A 21,550-nucleotide genomic window follows, 5' to 3' on the forward strand; every position below is an offset into this window, starting at 1 on the left:
TCCATCCCATTCTCCCAGTTCCTTTGCTTCCGTTGTATCAGTTCTGATCATGCCACTTTCCAAAACGGTGCTGCTGACATGTCTTCATTCTTCCTTAATCGTGGTTTACCACCCACCGTAGTTGACAGGGCTCTCAACCATGTACGACCCACCTCCTGCACCCCTGCCCTCACCCTCCCTCCTCCCTCCCCTTGTCCTCCACATTCAAAGAATCATCCTCCGCCAGTTCCGCAAACTCCAGCATGATTCCACCATCAACACATCTTCTCCTCACTCCCGTCAGCATTTCACAGGGACCGTTCCCTCTGGGATACCCTGGTCCACACCTCCATCACCTCCAACACCTCACCCTCTTCCTATAGCACATGCAATCACAGAAGGTGTAACACCTGCCCCTTTACCTCCTCCCCGCTCACCATCTCAGGCCCTAAATACTCGTTTCAGGTGAGGCAGCGCTTCACGTGCACCGCCTTCAATCTGGTCTATTGCATTTGCTGCTCCCAATGCGGTCTACTCTACTCTGGAGAGACTAAACACAGACTGGGTGATCGTTTTGCAGGCACCTTTGTTCCGTCTGCAAGCAGGACCCAGACCTTCCTGCTTCGTGCCATTTCAACTCACCGTCCGGCTCGTATGTTCACATGTCCATCCTTGCCCTGCTGCAATGTTCCAGTGAAGCCCAGCGCAAACTGGAGGAACAGCACCTCATCTTCGGATTAGATCCAGGTTTAACATGGAATTCAACAACTTCAGACTGTGAACTCTCTTCTCCACCTTCACCCCAATTTTATTTCTATCTTCATTTCTTCTATTAATCGGTTTTCCCTCGCCATTGTTCCCCCTCCCCCCACCTCACTTGGGTCAACTGTTCCTAGTTGCCCTTTAACACACACCTTTGTTCTGCCATTCACACATTCTAATCTTTTTATGTGCCACTATCAGCACCCTTCGTAGCCTTAATCACCTCATTTGCATTCCTTTTGTCTTCTGTCCACGACATTTGTTAATCTCCACCTATCGCTGGCCCCCTATCCAGCCCCACCGCTCCATGTCCCCCCACCACAGTATATATCTGACCCTATTTCCAGTTCCCTCCAAAGCGTCATCCAGACTCAAAACATTAGCTCCCGTCTCTCTCCACAGATGCGGTCAGACCTGCTGAGATCATCCAGTATTTTCTGTTTTTGTTGCCACAATTCAAAAGTTTAATTATCTTGTTTTTGCACAAAATCCTCTCAGCACTGGCTATTTTATGGTGTTTACTTTCAAAAAATTTTTTTTTAAAAAGGCGAAGAAGTTCCATATTATCAGTGCACTTAGGTAAAGATTTTCTTTTTTTTAAACAGTGCATTTTAACTTTCACATTATAGATGTGTAGATCTCCTCAATGTCCAAACTCTACTAAATTCTCAAATTATATATGTGGCATGTTAAAACCCCATTGCATGCAACACCACGTTTGTGTGTTCAAAATATCCTCGCCTTGAAATAGGCTAGTGATATTTTGCATAAAGTTTTAATTAATCCTGGACTTTCCTAAAGGTTTCTCTCCGATATAAACTTTGTTGCTTACTTTTATCTGGAAAGTCTTTAAAGCAATTTCCATTAAAGTTTTAGCAGAGAAATAATTAAATATTTGAACTCCTAGTACAGCAAGTATATTTTGTAAATACATTACAAGTTGTAATGCCCACTTTAAATAAAAAAGTTTAAAATTGATTGCACATTTAGAAACAGAAAATATATTTAAATTAATACAACTTTATTATACAGTTCCCAATAACACTGCACCTAAATATATCTGATGATAAAAGTTCCCAATATATTTCTTGGATTAAATCATTCACATACTTCTCTGCCTCCAGCAGACAATGGTATTTGACGAATGGATAATGTGACAGTGAACGGCTATGGCAAAACTGATAAGGTTGAAGTTGTTTCCATATTATTCATGTTTCAAATAGTGCACCATCTATTGTGAATCCACTTGTTAAATATACACTAAAAGGGAAGAGCTAAGAAATATTTAAAGGTCTGAGCAATGTGTCTAATGATGTAATAAATGTACTGGTGTTATTTAACAAGTAAACTATATGCTTCCTGTTGTCAGTTATGTTTGAGCAGTAGGTCCAGAGCTAATACACAGGCAATATATTGAAAATAGGTTGTTATGCTTCACACAATGCTTCTCTTATATTGCTGTCTAGATTTTGGGAGCCTGGTATCCATGAACTAGCTCCTGGCACCCACAGATAAATATATCTTAGTTCATAGAACTTGAAGCAATTTTACCATATCATTATATTTCATAGAATTTACAGTGCAGAAGGAGGCCATTCGGCCCATCGAGTCTGCACCGGCTCTTGGAAAGAGCAACCTACCCAAGGTCCACACCTCCACCCTATCCCCATAACCCAGCAACCCCACCCAACACTATGGGCAATTTTGGACACTAACGGCAATTTAGTAAGGCCAATCCACCTAACCTGCACATCTTTGGACTGTGGGAGGAAACCGGAGCACCCGGAGGAAACCCACGCACACACGGGGAGGATGTGCAGACTCCGCACAGACAGTGACCCAAGCCGGAATCGAACTTGGGACCCTGGAGCTGTGAAGCAATTGTGCTATCCACAATGCTACCGTGCTGCCCGCGATTCATAGATGAATCAAATGAATTTTGGATAGTTTCAAAAGTAAATGAGTTTATAGTTTTTATTTTGTTTCTTGTTCAAATCAACAGATCAAAATAAAACACAGATCACATTTTAAAACATGCGCCAATGGTTATTGTGCCCAGCTTATGCCTGGCAATTTTACTGCGTTATTCCTCACCAAGAGAGGATTGGAAGACTCCAGACTGTAAATCATCCCATTACGAATGCTGCACCATATAATAAAATCAACTACAATTTACGCCAAACTCCTATAACAGGAGGGAAAGATTCAAGGGATGAAATTCTGGATCCAAAATTAAATCTGGTGTTCAGATACATTTCTTCCTTATTACTGTTATCAAATTCAAATCACAAGTACTACAATGTGTAAATTACCTCAGTAACTTTCAAAACGAATACTAGTAGTCAGGTGAAACAATGAAGTATTATAAAGTACCAACCTCACTGCTAAGAGTTGTAAACTTGCACAGGGAAATTATAAGGTTGTCAAACACATCACTTAGTCCATAATGAGCTGAGATCATTGCACATTTTCTGAACATGGGAAGAAGAAAAATGGTCACTGCATAGAAAGATTAATCAATCATTTATGTTTAATCTTTTTCAGAGTTAAAACAAAGCATGGAATATGACTGGATTGGATTGAAGATAGAACACACCAAATGGTCAAACTTAGGTTGCAGTGGGACAGGAGTTCTTTTTAAATAAATTTAGAGTACCCAATTCATTTTTTCCAATTAAGGGGCAATTTAGCGTGGCCAATCAATCTACTCTACCGAGCCTGCACATCTTAAGGTTGTGGGGTGAGACCCACGCAGGCACGGGGAGAATGTGCAAACTCCACACGGACAGTGACCCAGAGCTGGGATCGAACCGAAGACCTTGATGCCGTGAGGCAGGAGTGCTAACCACTGTGCCGCCGTGCTGCCCTGGGATTGGAGTTCTTAACAATTTCTGTGAACAATGTGGAAATACACAAAAATCAAAATAAATAAGTTCAAGTTAAATGATATACATGTCTGATCAATAAGAGTTACTGATGATACCAATCTTTCTAAAGCACACTTGGGCTACACAAAAGTTCAAGATAAGGTTTGGCTTACAGATGGCTTACTTAACTGCGGAATGTTACAATGCACAACTGTAAATGTAGTCAGTGATGGAAACTGTTTTGTGTTGGAATAAGGGACAAATTTGACTAAAGCATGAGGTGAAGCAGAGTGCTTCGTTCTGCAGAAGTTCCCCTTTCTCAGCACCATGCACATTTGAGCATCAGTAAACACTGCTCCTCAGAATTCAGCTGAAGCTTAACTGAGCTCGTGTAACGTCTGCTCTATCTGCTCACTTTGGACTAATGTGAATTCCTGCTTTCTTAGAGATCCCTCCTCGATAAAAATGCATTACTGTTAAGGCACAAGTGCCTCGATTAATGTTCCAAAACTTTTACCTGAAACCGGATATTGCCTTCTGTATTATCGTTTCATCTAAGCTCTTGTCGAAAACATAGGAAAGTGCAGCTATGGTGGGACCCCAAGTCATGGTAAACAGGTCGTGATCGTAGCTTCCAGGAGGTACGTGGAGGAAAATGCCTTCCGATAAGCTCCCACGATTCAAAAGTACGTTCCATACATAGTTCTCTTTCACAAAACCCGTTTGTTCCTCTGGCATCACAATCTCATCGTTCCTGTAGTAAAAGGATGAAACGGATTTTACATATTGTACTAACTCATACATAGCACCCCAAGGTGGTCAGGGCACATTTGACTCCGTAAATAATACAAAATTTCCTTTCAGCTTATTTCCCAACCATCACTTTATTCCCCAATGCTGAAATAATGATTCCCACCAAATTTTGCAACGGTTTCATTTGGGGGCAGAGCGAGTTAGAGAGAGTTTATTTTCCAATTAGTATACCATACATCAGAAGTTACAGGTAAATTAGGTACAATCAACATTCATCTGTACCAAAAAAGACCTACAAATCTTAAGGATGAACATCAAACATGACTGTAAAAACTAACGCTACTGCAAAAATAAGAAATACCGATTAAAACAAAAATTCAGTTGGCACTTTCTGAATATCCTTCTGTAAATTTCAAAACCTTTTAGTTTAGTGTTTTAATCAACATTAATAACGGCAGTGAATCTATTAAGATAAGATTTTTTAAATGTTGGCATTTCTTTGGGCAAGTTGCTTCACCTGCTGTTACAATGAGCCATAAAGTCAAGAATTTTCCAGTTTCAATCAGTGGAGTGCATGCATATCGTATACTTTCTGATAAATGTGATGGGCTTGCTTGACTGATTTTTCAGTTTTCATAAATGGACCAAAAAAGTTTTCAGTGGCCAAAAATGATTCTGAAAACACTGGTAAAAATCCTAGAACCCAAGAAATAGCAAGAATTTAACATACTCGGTAACCATAAACTATTGACCCTGCTCACTGGCCTATATTCAAAAGTGGTTTTTGATTGGGGGGCGGGGCAGATTTTTTTGAGCTGTCAGGCGTTTTTTCCAACCTGTTCAGTAGCTATTTGCAGTTTTTCAAGTTGGCATCTATAGTACAAGTATCCTAATGAACAACTTTCAATCTTCTGGATCTTGCAAAACACACAACCTATGTGCCCCTACATTACAAGAGCAGCTAAAGTTAGAAATTAATTCATTGGACGCAAAATACATTGGATGCTCTGAGGATTTTATAAGTGCTATTTAAATACTGAGCTCTTCCTTCCGAGTTAATTTTAGAAATATAAAATGTTCCCATGAGTCAACAACTCTGATTAATCGCTGTAGGTGGTATAGATAAAAGTTTCCAATACTAAATGAGAAAGTAAAATAGCTTTCAATAATTATGAATTGTGCGCGTTCCCAGATTGATACCATCTGAGGCTAAAGTATGAACATCCTGCATCTCAGGCACTCTGAGCTCTTAATCTTTAAAGTAACCAAAAGCTGGCATTATAGTAAATTAAATCAAGAATACTTTCTTTACCGTTTTTCTGGAACCTTGGGCAAGTTTTTCCTTTCCTAAAACATTATGTGTATTTATAAATACTGAAGTATCTAAATGTAGACTTGTTTATACCATTTGGTTTACAGACCAAGGTGAAATAACTTCCATGATAGGAAGGTAACAATATAAATAGCTTGCAAACATCTGACAGGCTTTTCCAACAATGTTAATACTCCCCAGCTCTATTTTCGAAACCACATCACAGCTACCCAGGTTTATGAGGAACATATGAACTCGACCAAGTACCAGTAGCCAAATATTGCTTTAGCTTGTTACATGCTTACTCATACTGTGCGGTGGTCTTTCATTTATTGACCATAGCGATTTGCCCTTGAAGGGAATTAAATACATTTTTTACATTTCTGAAACAGGTCACCGCCAGGTTCACCCTCAATAACTGTGATTGAAGTAACTCTAAAGGCAACGCTTCACCCTTCTCGCCAAGAGGAAACCGCTATTAGACGCAGAAATGTTTTTTCCATAAAAAGAGCATTACTCTATAACAGCACACCAACAGCTCACAGTGGGTAACAGCAAACAGTACAGCACAGAGGTCAATAAATAAGGAAATTTGAAGTCTGAACCCTGGCCTCGTGCTTCCTGAAGACGTGACATAAATGCATATTTTTGACAGCTTATTTCAGCTAAGGAGTTGAGCAGGGTACAATTAGCCAGAATCTCAGGACTTGTGGAAAATTAACATGGGTCCCCAGCTCAATCAGCAGTACTGTTCAATCCTCAGGAAGGTCCTGACAAAATGGAGAGTGGCACGGCTCAATCTGCCGCGTATCTGCTGGCCAAGCACCAAACACGATCAAAACAATTCCTTCCATTTTAAATCTGCACTTCACATGGGAGGAGAGAACTAACTCAACTTGGAGAAACTAACTGATACAGGCTCACAGTGACAGAACCTGCAGCTGCCATCACCTCTGGTCTCTACAGCCAATTATTAGACAGCGGCAATGGAAATGACACCCATTCCGAACATGCCCCAGCAGCCATAACTATTCTGCCCCGACTTGAACTGCAAGACTGTTGCCCGCTAAGGGACAGGTTGTGAGAGGAGGAGAGTAAAAGGAAGCAGAAAGAGTGAGATTAATTGTGAGTGCGTTCACAGGTGTCAGTTCACGATGAAATAATTACTCGTTTACTTTCACAACAAAGTTTGAAGAGGACATTTTGTTATAGTCTTCAAATATGCACCAACTATCAGTGCAAATACACCCACTGTGACCAGTGATACTCATATACATTACGATATTTAAACAGACTGGATTATAATGGTTAGGAAGGAATTAATGAACATTAGACATTGAAATCTCTATTAATTTTGCACCATCCAATACATTTCAGCTTTAAAACATATTTTAGAAATATCCTTTATGAACTGATGAGAAGAATATACCCACTGGCTGCAGCTCACTCTGTAGATTGCTGTTAAAATGACAAGGTAGTAAGGTAATTAAAATCTGACTAGAAGTAGAAGCTTTTAGGGAAACAAACTTACTTGATTGCATTATAGATGTCCTCTAACATATCTTGGTCAAAATCGATAGAGCCATTGACTCCTTTCAAATTCTTTTTGAATTGCTGCAGCAGGAAAAAAAAGGTACCAAAAATAAGGCCAATAATTCTTGATAATATTCGATAATGCCACTGCCGATCCAAATCAATATTAAAAAGGGCGGTGGATAAGGCACAGTAAAATTCTTGAAAAGCCGCTTTAACGTAGTAACATTGAAAATATATCACTCAATTTTCTCACGATAAACAACATGAAGGACAGGTGCAGTCCTTGTACACATTTGAGCTTTCAGCTAATTAAAATGATTTAATGGAACAGGTCAAGCAGGCGATCTGATGAAACACTGCACCATTTTCGGTATGTAAAAGGATTTAAAAGCTTATGTTATAGTGGACAAGCATAATTAGTTTAGTCTTTATCAAATACATCGTTTACTTGCCGTTTTAGAAGGTTGACTTCAGCGTTGACCATTGCACTATTTAGTTAAATTGAAGCCTTATTCATCCACCCATAAGGATATATTATTTATTAAGGTTAACGATCTTACAGAATGATCAGCAATAAATTCAGTTCGTACAAGCTCAGAACAGGCATCAAGGCTCATGTCTTCAAAAGTTTAAATGGCTGCATTTTATTTGGTAGGAGATTGTTAACTAATTATACTACAAACATTGTGAGGAGAAAAATCCTTGAAAAAGGATAAACCACTCCGGTATTATAGCACAAACATTTCCTGTGTTTTACGTGCAAGACTCCAGAGATGCAAACGGCAGTCTGAATGTTTAAAAAAATAATCTTTTATTGTCACAAGTAGGCTTACTTTAACACTGCAATGAAGTTCCTGTGAAAAGCCCCCAGTCGCCACATTCCGGCACCTGTTCAGGTACACAGAGGGACAATTCAGAATGTCCAAATTACCTAATTTATGCTGGACTGAACTATGTGGCAACCAGCTTCAAAGGTACAAATGATGTTGCCACCGCGATACCCAACAGAACCCCAACTCTCACTCTGGCCAGTCGTGGTAGTACCTCCTCCAAATCAGAAGGTAATGGGATCAAGCCCCACAAAAGGCCCTTACAAGACATTCAGGCTGACAATTGCACAAAGTGATTCACTGTTCACCAATCAGCTTTAGGTTGACACCTTTAGCATAAGCAAAGGCCCCAGTTCTGTGATCAGACCTCAAGACACTATTCAAAGAGGGGTTTGGTTCAGTATCCTAGCCAACATTGCTTTCTTAGCCAACACTAGGTTATCCAATTATTACTTGCAGTTTATGGAATTTTGATCTACACAAATTGGTTCCTATGCATGCCTACAAACAATGGCTACAAAAGTAATTCACTGGTTCCAAAGGCAATGCCACATCCTGAGCATTTGAAAGGCATTATATAGTATTCTTTTTCTTCTCAAATAAGCTATCACTCAAATTCTGTTGGGAAAATATATCAAACTGATACGCGAGAGATGCGTGTATCTCTGCTTCGAACATACAGCAATGAAAGCCGGAATTAAAAAGTACCAGAAACACATTGCAAACACATTCCTGGTAGCCACATGATGGCATTATAGATTTATTCTATAACGCCATGAATAGCATTTAACTGATCACAAATGTTCGGAGAAACACAGCAGCCCCAACTGTTCTATAAACACAGTGGCTGGTGCGAACAAATTAGAACCAAGTTACTGGATGTGCAAAAGATAGGTGACAATGAGCGTTAAAAGGTCTCGAAAACTTCAGTTAAGCATCGGACCTGCAGGGATATTTATATTTCTCCTTTTCTCAACTAACGAAACCCTTTCAGAATTGACAAAATCAGGTTGACAGATTGTCTGTTTTAAAGCAACTAGCTGAGATGTTAAATATACAAAGTGAATTAGGTCAGGACACAATGCTCAAGTGGGCAAAGAAGTAGCAGATGCAATACTATATCGAAAAGAAGAAGTGAGAATTTATGCACGAGAGGAGTAGGCTATTTTCTAAGTGGCAAAAGGTTTCAAAAATCATTAACACATAGAGGCTTAGGAGTCCTAGTTCAGGATTCACTTAAGGTTAACATGCAGGTTCAGTTGGCATCTGTTTCCTGCCACTCAGCCAATTCTGGATCCAATTTGCCAAATGTCTTTGGCTCCTATGGGCTCTTACCTTTGCTATCAGTCTCCCATGTGGCACCTTATCAACAGCCTTGCTGGAGTCCAAGTAGACACCAAATGCATTGCCCCCATCTACACACCTGGTCACCTCTTTCAAAAATTCAATCAAGTTGATCAGACAAAGCCATTTTGACAGTTCTTGATTAATCCCTGCCTCTCCAAAGGCAGATTAATTCTGTCTCTCAGAATTGCTTCCAATAGTTGCTCCACCACTGAGGTTAGGCTGACTGGCCTTTAGTTTCCTGGTTTCATCCCTTCCTCCTTTCTTGAATAATGGTACCACATTGGCTATCCTCCAGTCCTCCTGCACCTTTCACGTGGTAGTGTGACCAGCTCGGGGCCAATCACTAGAGAGCATGCAAATCCCAGCCAATGGGGAATTTGCGCAGGGCCCTGGGAGCAGGACCCCAGACAGTGAGGACCAAGGAGTTGAAACGTAAAGACCGGTTGTATAGTGTTCTGCGTTGGTTATCTAACTGCCTTTGCATGTCATCAATAAACCCCGAACCCTCCAGTGTATGTGGGGGTACAGGCATATTGAACTTTTTTAAGGAAGATATATGGGGCTGGATTCTCCGCTGCCCGATGCTGAAATCGAGGCAGGCGCCGGTTTGACGCGAAGTGCGATGCTCGGCCCCCTTGAAAACGGCATCAATGCGATGCATGCCACGCATAGTTGCAACCGCGTTCACATCTCATTAGCGGGCTCATGCCAGGGCTGGGGGTAGTAGTGGGGGGGGGGGGGGGGTGGCCAGGTGGTGGGCTGTGGGGTCGGGGTGGACGGGGACGGCGTCCAGCACAACCGGTGCCATCTTCTCGACCGCGGTCGGTGCGCATGTGCGGGGTGTATAGTACCCGCCGCGGGGCTGCAGCTCTTGTGGGCGTGGCACCGATTATTCTGACGTGGAACGTCACGGATCGTCCGTTGGCATCAGCACTTAAACTCAGGAGCGGAGAATCCAGCCCATGGTTTGTAAAATAAATAGAAAGAAAGCCTGCCTAAATTGGCTCCTTCTAAAAAGGAAGTACATTTAGATTGGGAAAAAGTATCCTAGGGGAAAATAATTCCTTATAATTATTTATTTTTAAAATTCAGAGTACCCAATTCTTTTTCCCCAATTGAGGGGCAATTTAGCGTGGCCAATCCACCTACCCTGCATAGCTGGTTTAGCACAGGGCTAAAGAGCTGGCTTTTAAAGCAGACCAAGGCAGGCCAGCAGCACGGTTCAATTCCCGTACCAGCCTCCCCGAACAGGCGCCGGAATGTGGCGACTAGGGGCTTTTCACAATAACTTCATTTGAAGCCTACTTGTGACAATAAGCGATTTTCATTCATTTTTCATTTCTTTGGGTTGTGGGGGTGAGACCCACGCAGACACGGGGAGAATGTGCAAACTCCACACGTCACCCGGGGCCGGGATCGAACCTGGGTCCTCGGCACCGTGATGCAGCAGTGCTAACCACTGCGCCACCCATAGGAATCCCTTTTAAATTAACCATGTTGCGACCAACTACGGGAAGTTGAATAAAGGAATAAAGAAGGGGAGCCAGCTAATTCTTTCTGACCCGGAGCATAAGAAAATCAAGGGTCCCGTTCTGGTTTTAATAAATTAGAGGAGTTCATTCGGAGACCAATTGCAACAATACTACAGCTCCGTTATCGCAAATGCTTACGAGTACAGCATCCAGTGGGTTTCTGTGCTGGTCAAGTTCACAGGCCACACATTTATTTGGGGAGGTCGAACTGAAAAGCCTTTCCCAAGTTCCATAGTTTCTTATTATCTTACCAACAACAAAATGTGACTGTTGTATCTATTTGAGTAAATTAATATTTGCAAAAATAATTTACCAATAAAGTCTTTGATGACTCACCTCTGATGTCATTGGCACATTTTGCTTCCGAACATTGTGATTGTGTTGGTCAGTGTTGAGCATGATTACAGCATAGGCAAGTGCAAAGCAGGCATCATTGTTAGAAAATGGTGTGCCATTAATTTTCTGAAAAGAGGAACAGGCAAATTCAGAAATTTCCCACAAAAAAAGACAAGTGGTTCAAAAGGATGTTTTTCAACTAAATTGAATACAGGTGAATATTTTATTGGACAAATTTGTGCTTTGTTTAAAGTTACAAGATTCTTTCTTTCCTCCATCACCAGCCACATGACTGTGAAGACATTTACTGGATGGCATTTTGATTGTAATAAACCCATTAATTCAGTTACTTTTACCCAAATGAACAATTAACCAGATCAAAATGATTATTCTTTGCAAATTTTAATTGAAATTGAATTTGGAAACATTAAATTAAAAGCTTGTCAAAATCTCCTCTCCCTGGCTCTCTCCTGCAATTGGCCCCAGGCAGGTCACGTGACCATGCTACCAGATGGTGGATGGGGTGCCAATCAAGCGGGCTGCTTTGTCCTGGATGGTGTCAAGCTTCGCGAGTGTTGTTCGAGCTCCACACATCCAGGCAAGTGGGAGTATTCCATTAAACCCCTGACTTGTGCTTTGCAGATGGGGGCAAGCTTTGGAGAATGAGGTGAATTACTTGCTGAAGAATTTCTAGTCTCTGACCTGCTCTTGTAGCCACAATATTTAGATGGTTAGTCCAGTTCAGTTTCTGGTCAATGATAACCTCGAGGATGTGGATTGTGGGGGATTCAGCAATAGTAATGCCTTTGAATGTCATGGGGAGGTGGTTAGATCCACTCTTGTTGTATATGGTCATTGCCAGGCATTTGTGTGGCACTTGCCACTTATCAGCTCAAGTCCAAAGGTATCTAAGGAGTTGTGAATGCTATTGAACATTATGCAGTCATCAGTGAACATCCCCACCTCTGACCTTATGAGTGAGGAAAGATCACTGATGAAGCAGCTGAAGAAAGTTGGGCCTCGAGGAACTCCTGCAGTGCTGTCCTGGGACTGAGATGATTGACCTGCAACAACCAAAGCTAACTTTCCTTAGTGGCAAGTATGACTCTAACCCAAGGAGAATGTTTCCCTGGTTCCCATGGACGTTAGTTTTGCTTGGGGTCCTTGATGCCACACTTGGTCAAATGTTGCTTTGAATTCAAGCACAGTTACTAACACCTCATTTCTGGAGTTCAACTCTTTTGTCCATCTTTGAACCAAGGCTGTGACAAGGTCAGGAGCTAAGTAACTTTGGCAGAACCCAAACTGAGTAACCAGTGAGCAGGTTATAGGGAAATAAGTGCCACTTAATAGCATTGTCAATGACAACTTCTGTCACTTTGTTAATGATCAAGAGTAGGCTGAAGGGGTGTTAATTGCCGGGTTGGGTTTGCCCTGCTTTTTGCAGACAGGATATACGTGGGCAATATTCCACATTATCGGGTAAATGCCAGAGTTTAGTTGTACTGGAACAGTTTGGCTAGGGCGCGGCTAGTTCTGGAGCAAAGGTCTTCAGTACTATTGACGGAATGTTGTCAGTGCCCATAGCCTTTGCACTATCCGATGCCTTCAGCTTGAGATCACATTGGGTGAGTTGAATTGCCTGAAAATTATTTCTGTGATGCTAGGGACTTCTGGAGGAGGCAGAGATCATCCACTAGCCACTTCTGGCCGAAGATTTAAGCAAATACTTCAGCTTCGTCTTCTGCAACAATGGACTGAGCTCCCCAATCATTTTCAGATCCCCTATATCCATAGCATTTTGCTTTTATTACATGTATGTGGGTAATAGTGTTACAGATCCCTTAAGGCTATTACTAACAAATAAGTCGAACCGTCTGCAACTGCATTCTGTCAGTTGTCATTCCAAACGTTACACCAACAGCATAAAAATAGGGGCATACAGAGTCTCTGAAATACTGTTGATGGCTGCCAGCAAGTACTCAAACTATCTTCATCAAACAAGCTTCAGAATATTCACAACTGAGTAACTGTTTTAGTTTGCGGAATACATACATGCCAGTGATCTGTGAAGACTTCTAATAACCTGTGAATGACAGGAGCTTCGCCAGGGAGTCTGAAGGCTTCTAGATAGGAGCGCAATGCTTCATCAATTCTTAACCCTTGGAACGTAAATGTCCTGGTATTTAAATAACAAGACACGAGTCAGTAACAGTAGCCTTCGTTCATCTGTCCGGGCAGGATGCTCCGTGGAGTCACATCCGTTGCGGGACACGTTGCGGAACACGTTGGTGTTCCAGCCAAACCTTCATTCACTTTCAGCGGCATCAAAAAATCCCAGCCACGAACGAGCTTGAAGAATTTCGACCATGGTCTTTGCAGTGCAACACAATATAATCCAAGCATTCTTTTGTGTGACCAAAATACGAAAATGTGGAATTCTTATAAGCAAGTCACAATTCCGTGAGACTGCAAAAATAAATTGTTTTAAAATGCAGCTATTTGGTAAAGGTAAGCCAATTATTGCATGATCTGCATGGGCTTGCGATGTGGTCAATTTAATTCATATGGCAGAAACAGCAAAGAGGAACAGGTGGATTATTTTCACAATTTCAAAACTAAAACTGTAGAGAATTAAAAAGATAAAATGTAGCAGATCTTTCACGTGCATCTGTACCAGAGTAAGAACAGAAAAATGATTAACAAAATGTTAGCTGTGGGGGGCTTCCGGTGACGGTGGGCGGGAGGCAGCCGCACAATGGAGGGCTCCTGTTCGGGAACAGCCATTTTCGGGGCTTTAAGCCCGGTCCCAGGGTCCACGGAGGCGGCAAAAGCAGGGAGAAGGCACAGAGGAGGCACAGTAAAGAAAAATGTCGAGGGTGAGCAAAAAAACAACTGAAGGTCCACCGGGAAGTGGAAAGGTCACCGCGGGGTCACCAAGGAAAATGGAGGCTGGAGCGCCAGGGGAGGCCGCATTGCTTACGGCTAAAGAAATAACTAAGGTGATGGCTGCAGAATTCGAAAGGCAGTTTACAAAATATGTGGAAACAATGAGGAAGGAGATGAGGGAGGTTTTGAGTGTGTTGGTGGAGGAGGCGATTTCCCCGGTGATGACGGCGGTGGCGAGCGCAGTAGCGGAAGTGCGGGAGCAAGGGGAGGCGCTGAAGGAAATGGTGGAGACATTATTGCAGCACGGTGATCAACTTACCTCGATGGGGAAGGAGATGCGGAAGGTGATGGACATTAACAAGGATCTGCGAGGAAAAATGGAAGACCTGGAAAACAGATCCAGGCGACAGAATTAGAGGATTGTGGGGCTGCCCGAAGGAGTTGAAGGACTGAGGCCGACTGAGTATTTTGCTGTGATGCTGGCAAAACTATTGGGGGAGGGGGAGGATCCCTCCCGATATGAACTGGATCGGGCTCACTGGTCGTGGAGGCCTGTACCAAAGGCGAGTGAGCCGCCAAGGGTAGTGACTCTGTGCTTCCGTAGGTACAGTGCGAAGGAGAAGGTCCTGTGCTGGGCCAAGCAGAAGCGGGTGGTGCAGTGGGCTGGAGCTGGTATACGCATATACCAGGACTTTACGGTGGAGCTGGCAAGGAGACGGGCTGCCTTCAACCGGGTGAAGAGGGCATTGTACATTAGCAAGGTGCAGTGCGGCATTGTATATCCAGCGAAGCGGAGGGTGACTTACAAGCTCAAGGACTTTTATTTTGGAACGGCGGAAGCAGCGGAGGAGATTGCAAAGGCAGAAGGACTGTGGCAGAACTGAGAAATTGAGAAATGGCCATGTGCCGATGTAACCTCAGGACTGTATTTTCTTCTTTTGTGTTTCACTGCGTGTGGGTGTAGGGGCTAAAGGAGCCAATGTTGTATCTATTTGGACAGGGGAAGTGATGGGACTTTCACTCGAAATGAGGGCTCTTTGGGGTGTAGGTGGATATGCCGGGTGTGTGTGCTAAAAGGGGATTTCTGGGCTTTCCTAAGGCCGGGCAAGGGACCCGGGCGGGGGCCTCCACGCTGGCCGGTTTAAGCCGGCCAGTGAACGGGAGTGAGGTGGGGGGAGGGGCTGCGGCCATCGGAGCCTGGCAGAACAGGGTCCGAGTGGTCTAGCCGGGGTGGAAAGTTGGGGGGGAAGGAACAGAGTATGGGGGGAGGAGTTTTACAGGAGGCAGTGGACGGGAGGAGTTGGGGGGGGGGGGGTGCGTACAACTCTTGGGTATCATGTATGGCACTCTTTCAGAGGTTGGATGGCGTTGCGTGGGGGGGGGGGGGGGGGAAAGAGAATGGACACTATAGGTTAATGGTGACCATGGGCGGTCCTGGACTCCTTTTTCTTTTTCTCCTTTGTTTTTTGTTTCCACCGTGGGAGGGTTTGTTTTATTGGATGCATATATTGACAGATGGGCTGTTGTTTGGGGTGGTGGGAGGATGGGATCGTTATTATTGTTAAGGGGATTGATTTTGTATTTGTTACCGTTTACTGTCTGTGGGTGGGGTGTACATTTTGAAGGAATATGTGAAAATGGAGAATAAAAATATTTGAAAAAGAATGTTGGCTGTGCAAGGACTTAAATGCATGACGCGTTCACATTATTCAGCAACGTAGATGAACATGATTCTCTGCGATGGACAACATATTAACAATTAGAAACATAAGGCGGTACTGCTGCCTCACAGTGCTGAGGACCCGGGTTCGATCCGTGCACATTCTCCCCGTGTTTGCGTGGGTCTCACCCCCACAAAGATGAGCAGGCTAGGAGGATTTTCTAAATTGCCCCTTTATTGGGGGAAAAAAAATTAGAAACATAGAAAATAAGAGCAGGAGGAGTTCATTTGGTCCTTCGAGCCTGCTCTGCCATTCATAATGATCATGCCTGATCATCCAACTCAATAGCCTAATCCGCCTTTTCCCCCCATCCCATATCCTTTGATTTAATTCGCCCCTATCTAGCTGCTTCTTGAAAAATTATAATGTTTTGGCCTCAACTACTTCCTTTGGTAACAAATTCCACAGACCAACCACTCTCTGGGTGAAGAAAGTTCTCTTCATCTCTGTCCTAAAGGTCTACCCCGTATCCTCAGACTGTGACCCCTGGTTCTGGACATCCCCACCATTAGGAGCTCCTTCTTGCATTTACCCTGTCTAGTCCGGTTAGAATTTTATAGGTTTCGATGAGATCGCCTTCATTTTTCTGAACTCCAGTGAATGCAATCTTAACTGACTCAATCTCTCCTCATACGTCCGTCCTGCTGTCCCAGGAATCCGTTTGGTAATCCTTTGCTGCACTCCCTCGATAGCAAGAACATCCCTGAGGCGCATTGTTGTCAATACACCTCATAAATAAATTGCAACAACTAATAATATTTGCAGCAATTAAGTATGAGTTGCAATGATGTTTATCCAGCACCGTAAACTTAGCTTTTGGACTCAAAGTGAGACAGTTGGTAGCCATGCCCATGTATGCACTCATTACAATAGGTGACATCCAAAACAAAGGCTATTTTTGCATTTCCCAAGTCACCAAAGATTTCCTTGTGGGCCTAAATTGCAGGTAGCACTTGCGTATTCTACGGGATACTCATTATAGATGAGAGTACATACAAGTTAACAAATTTTCAAAAGAAGTTTCAATACCCAACAAAACTGTCCAGGAGTTCCATACTTTTCCGATCACTGATAAACTCGCCAATCATTTTTTTGTCCAGTCGTGGATTTTCCCTGAGCCACTGAGCTATTTCGCTGTTGTCCATGGGGGATGTGAGCAGGCCCTTCTCCTGAAGGAACTGAATGCCTTTTTTTGGCTTCTGGTTGAACTGTTCCGTTCCAGTAATAAGCAACTTAAGGAATGAAAACAAATAAAAACATTTTGAACACCAATGTGCTCTTTTTCAAACAACACCATTTTACTGATACAGTCGTGAGTTTGACACAAGCAGCCAGAACTGACGCTCCCTCACTAGTCCTGCTCTCCAATCAGGGAAGGTTTGACTGTGTATTTTGATAAATGTTATTGCCAGTAATAGGTACACGTTTTATTATTAAATATTTAAAAGCAATCTACAGGGGATTTCCTTAAATTTTGTTTTGTAATATAGCTTGCAAAAAACAGTATTTGGAATCTTCTCAAGCTGAATTAACTTCAGAGTCATAGAGGTTTACAGCATGGAAACAGGCCCTTCGACCCAGCTTGTCCATGCCACCCAGTTTTTAACCACAAAGCTAGTCCCAATTGCCCGCATTTGGCCCACATCTAAATGCTTTTTAAAAGACAAAATTGTACCCGCCTCTGCTACTGCCTCTGGCAGCTCGTCCCAGACATTCACCACCCTCTGTGTTTAAAAATTGCCCCTCTGGACCCTTTTGTATCTCTCCCCCCTCTAGAACATTCTGGACTCCCCTACCTGTGGGAAAAGATGTTGACTATCTACCTTATCTATTCCCCATATTATTTTATGGACCTCTATAAGATCGCCCCTAAGCCTCAGTCTATCCAGCCTCTCCTTATAACTCCAACCATCATGTCCTGGTAGCATCCTCGTAAATCCTTTCTGCACTCTTTCTAGTTTAAGAATAGCCTTTCTATAATAGAGTGACCAGAACGGTACACAGTATTCCAAGTGTGGCCTTACTAAAGTCTTGTACAACTTCAACTACACCTCCTGTATTCAATGGTCTGACCAATGAAACCTAGCATGCTGAATGCCTTCTTCACCACCTGTACACCTGTGACTCCACTTTCAAGGAGCTACGAACCTGTACTCCTACATCTCGTTCTTTAACTATTCCCAACACCCCATCATTAACTGAGTAGGTCCTGTCCCAATTCAATCTACCAAAATGCATCACCTCACATTTATCTAAATTAAACTCCATCTGCCACTCATTGGCCCACTGGCCTAATTGATCAAGATCCCATTGAAATCCTGTCCACTACGCCACCAATGCGTGGGTTTCCTCTGGGTGCTCCGGTTTCCTCCCACAGTCCAAAGATGTGCAGGTTAGGTGGATTGTCCATGATAAATTGCCCTTAGTGTCCAAAATTGCCTTTAGTGTTGGGTGGGGTTACTGGGTTATGGGGATAGGGTGGAGGTGTTGACCTTGGGTAGGGTGCTCTTTCCAAGAGCCGGTGCAGACTCGATGGGCTGAAAGGCCTCCTTCTGCACTGTAAATTCTATGATAATCTAAGCTTGGTGTCATCTGCAAACTTAATAACCATGCCTACTAAATTCTCATCCAAATCATTAATATAAATAACAAATAACAGTGTACCCAGCACTGATCCCGGAGGTGCACCGCTGGTCACAGGCCTCCTGTTTGGAAAAACAACCCTCTAAAACCACCCTTTGTCTTCTGTCGTCAAGCCAATTTTGTATCCAATTGGCAACCTCACTCTGGATTCCTTGAGATTTAACCTTATGCAACAACCTACCATGCGGTACCTTGTAAAAGGCCTTGCTAATGTCATGTAGACAACGTCGACGACACTGCCCTCATCTACCTTCTTGGTTACCCCTTCAGAAAAATCAATTAAATTCGTGAGACATGATTTTCCACTCACAAAGCCATGCTGACCGTCACTAATCAGTCCTTGCCTCTCTAAATGCCTATAGATCCTGTCTCTCAGAATACCTTCTAACAACTTACGCCACCACAGGCGTTGGGCTCACCGGTCTGTAGTTCCCAGATTTTTCCCTGCTACCCTCCAATCTTCAGGCAACTCACCTGAAGCTGTCGAGTTCAAATATCTCTGCTAGGGGACCCGCAAATTCCTCTCTAGCCACCCACAATGCCCTGGGATACATTTCTGGGATATGTCCTGGGTGGCATGGTAGAACAGTGGTTAGCACTGTTGCTTTACAGCGCCAGGGACCTGGGTGCGATTCCCGGCTTTGGTCACTGTCTGTGCGGAGTCTGCACATTCTCCCCGTGTCTGTGTGGGTTTCCTCCAGGCATTCCGGTTTCCTCCCACAAGTCCTGAAAGACGTGCTGTTAGGTGAATTGGGCATTCTGAATTCTCCCTGTGTACCCGTACAGGCGCCGGAGTGTGGCGAGTAGGGGATTTTTCACAGTAACTTCATTGCAGTGTTACTATAAGCCTACTTTCATAGAATTTCATAGAATTTACAGTGCAGAAGGAGGCCATTCGGCCCATCGAGTCTGCACCGGCTCTTGGAAAGAGCACCCTACCGAAGCCCACACCTCCACCCTATCCCCATAACCCAGTAACCCCACCCAACACTAAGGGCAATTTTGGACACTAAGGACAATTTAACATGGCCAATCCACCTAACCTGCACATCTTTGGACTGTGGGAGGAAACCGGAGCACCCGGAGGAAACCCACGCACACACGGGGAGGACGTGCAGACTCCGCACAGACAGTGTGACAATAAAAGGTTATTTCATCAGGTCCCGGGGATTTATCTATCTTGATGCGCTCTAAGACTTCTAGCACCTCCTTCTCTGTAATATTACACTGCTCAAGAGATCACTATTTATTTCCCCAAGTTCTCTAACATCCATGCCTTTCTCTAACAGTAAATGCCGATGAGAAATATTCATTTAGGATCTCGCCGATCTGCTGTGGATCCGCACATAGATGACCTTGTAGATCCTTAAGAAGTCCTACTCTCTCCCTAGCTACTCTTTTGCTCTTTATGTATTTGTAGAATTTGTATGCATTCAGAAGAGTTGCATTCAGCTATTTAAATAACAGCGATTGCAGTTGAAGTTTGGAGAAGATAGGAAGGAGGTATAGATTGGGTCACCAAAGCTGGCTCAAAGGGATTGAGTTGTAAGAGGTATTATTAAAAAGTGAGGAGTGAGGACTTGGGAGTGGAGGGGAAAGATAGAGAGATTTAGGGAGGCACGTAGTTGTCTAGTACAGGACTACCAACGGTGAGTGAATGGAAGGGATTTGTACAAGAAGCCGGAGTCAGAGGCATGGAGTGTTTGTGGTAGGGTAGACCTATGGCTGGAGCTGAATACTATGAGGAGGACGAACAAGGTCATAAAGAGATGAATGCTCTCAATTTTGTATTTATTTATTTATTTATTTTTAAATCCCTTACCTTCTTCTTACTTTTAATGTCGGATAGTTCTTGAGGACTTGGCAGGAGAGAAAAAAATCGAGTTGGTTTCTTGGGAACCCTCTTCTCTACTGTAAACGAACATCAGAGCTCAAAATCGTATGTTAATGTTGAAAACTTGCCTACATACGTAACAATCACTCACTTCACTCATTCTATATGGAATGCATTTAAATTCCTAACTTCTGAGCAGAAATATATTCAGTACATAACATGAAAAAAAATAGATAATTGATAAGTCAAAGAATGCAACAAAAAACTATATATTTTCTCCGCATCATAATAAATTTCACTTGGTAGCAATTCCTGATTCCAAAAAGGATTTTGACAAAGGAAGGACTGAATATTCGAAATAAAAGCTGAACTTACTTTTTTCAGCAAAAAGGAGCTGATAGCAAACATTTTCATGGTACCCAGATGACATAACATGTTTTCCATAAATGCAATCTCTTTGACCAGGAGGAGAGCATAATAGACATTTTTAAACTGGTCACTTTAAAAAAATAAATTTAGAGTACCCAATTGTTTTTTTCCAATTAAGGGGCAATTTAGCATGGCCAATCCACCTACCCTGCACATCTTTGGGTTGTGAGGATGAGACCCACGCAGACACGGGAAGAATATTTAATCTGGTCACTAATGCTTCAACACATACCATCAGGAGTGGTAACTATGGGCATTTATGTGTCCCTCTCCTAGCTCATAGACACTGCAAAAAAAGGAAGAATTCTCATTACACCTCGATAGAGATGTTGGATAGCTCAGCAAAGACCACACATTAATCCCGGGGACTTGCCTGGCCTCAGACATCAAGTACAGCATGCCATTATTTAGGGAGGGTCATCCCTTACTTTTCAACGACAGGAAGAAAAATTGCATCCAACACGCAACTCAGGTTATTCACTCAACTGGTCTGCGTTAAAGTTAAGTCGAGCTTTTTCCCACCATTTCATTTAAAGTTATTGCATTTGTATCATGCAGAAATTTCATCTTGGCCACATCACATAGAAGTGAAACTACTGTCAGAAGGAATATTTCCAAATGACCAATAAGATTTTGCAAGGGCTTGGATACTTGTATTTTGATAGGAGTTAAAAGGTAGCTAAGCAGACAAGAAAGAGTCAAAAGCTCAGGCAGCCAAAACAATGGGTTAATTGTTTCAGTGCAGTGCTCCATGTCAAAGCTCCAATCACATGACTCAAT

General features: G+C 42.9%; 1 protein-coding gene across 6 annotated transcripts in view; it reads right to left on the reverse strand.

The window, feature by feature from the left end:
• The window catches only part of gbf1 (golgi brefeldin A resistant guanine nucleotide exchange factor 1), a 281,444-nt gene that overhangs the window by 43,958 nt on the left and 215,936 nt on the right, over positions 1-21,550 (reverse strand). For all 6 annotated transcript variants that reach the window (XM_072491408.1, XM_072491407.1, XM_072491406.1 and 3 more), the window contains 7 exons: positions 20,330-20,418; positions 16,894-17,096; positions 13,310-13,433; positions 11,255-11,380; positions 7,205-7,287; positions 4,126-4,362; positions 3,119-3,212 (listed from right to left, as the gene is read on the reverse strand). In XM_072491408.1, coding sequence (XP_072347509.1) covers positions 3,119-3,212; positions 4,126-4,362; positions 7,205-7,287; positions 11,255-11,380; positions 13,310-13,433; positions 16,894-17,096; positions 20,330-20,418 — 956 coding nt within the window. The remainder of the gene's footprint in view (positions 1-3,118; positions 3,213-4,125; positions 4,363-7,204; positions 7,288-11,254; positions 11,381-13,309; positions 13,434-16,893; positions 17,097-20,329; positions 20,419-21,550) is intronic.

This window comes from Scyliorhinus torazame, chromosome 28 (genome assembly GCF_047496885.1).
Source record: "Scyliorhinus torazame isolate Kashiwa2021f chromosome 28, sScyTor2.1, whole genome shotgun sequence".
Lineage (NCBI taxonomy): Eukaryota > Metazoa > Chordata > Chondrichthyes > Carcharhiniformes > Scyliorhinidae > Scyliorhinus > Scyliorhinus torazame.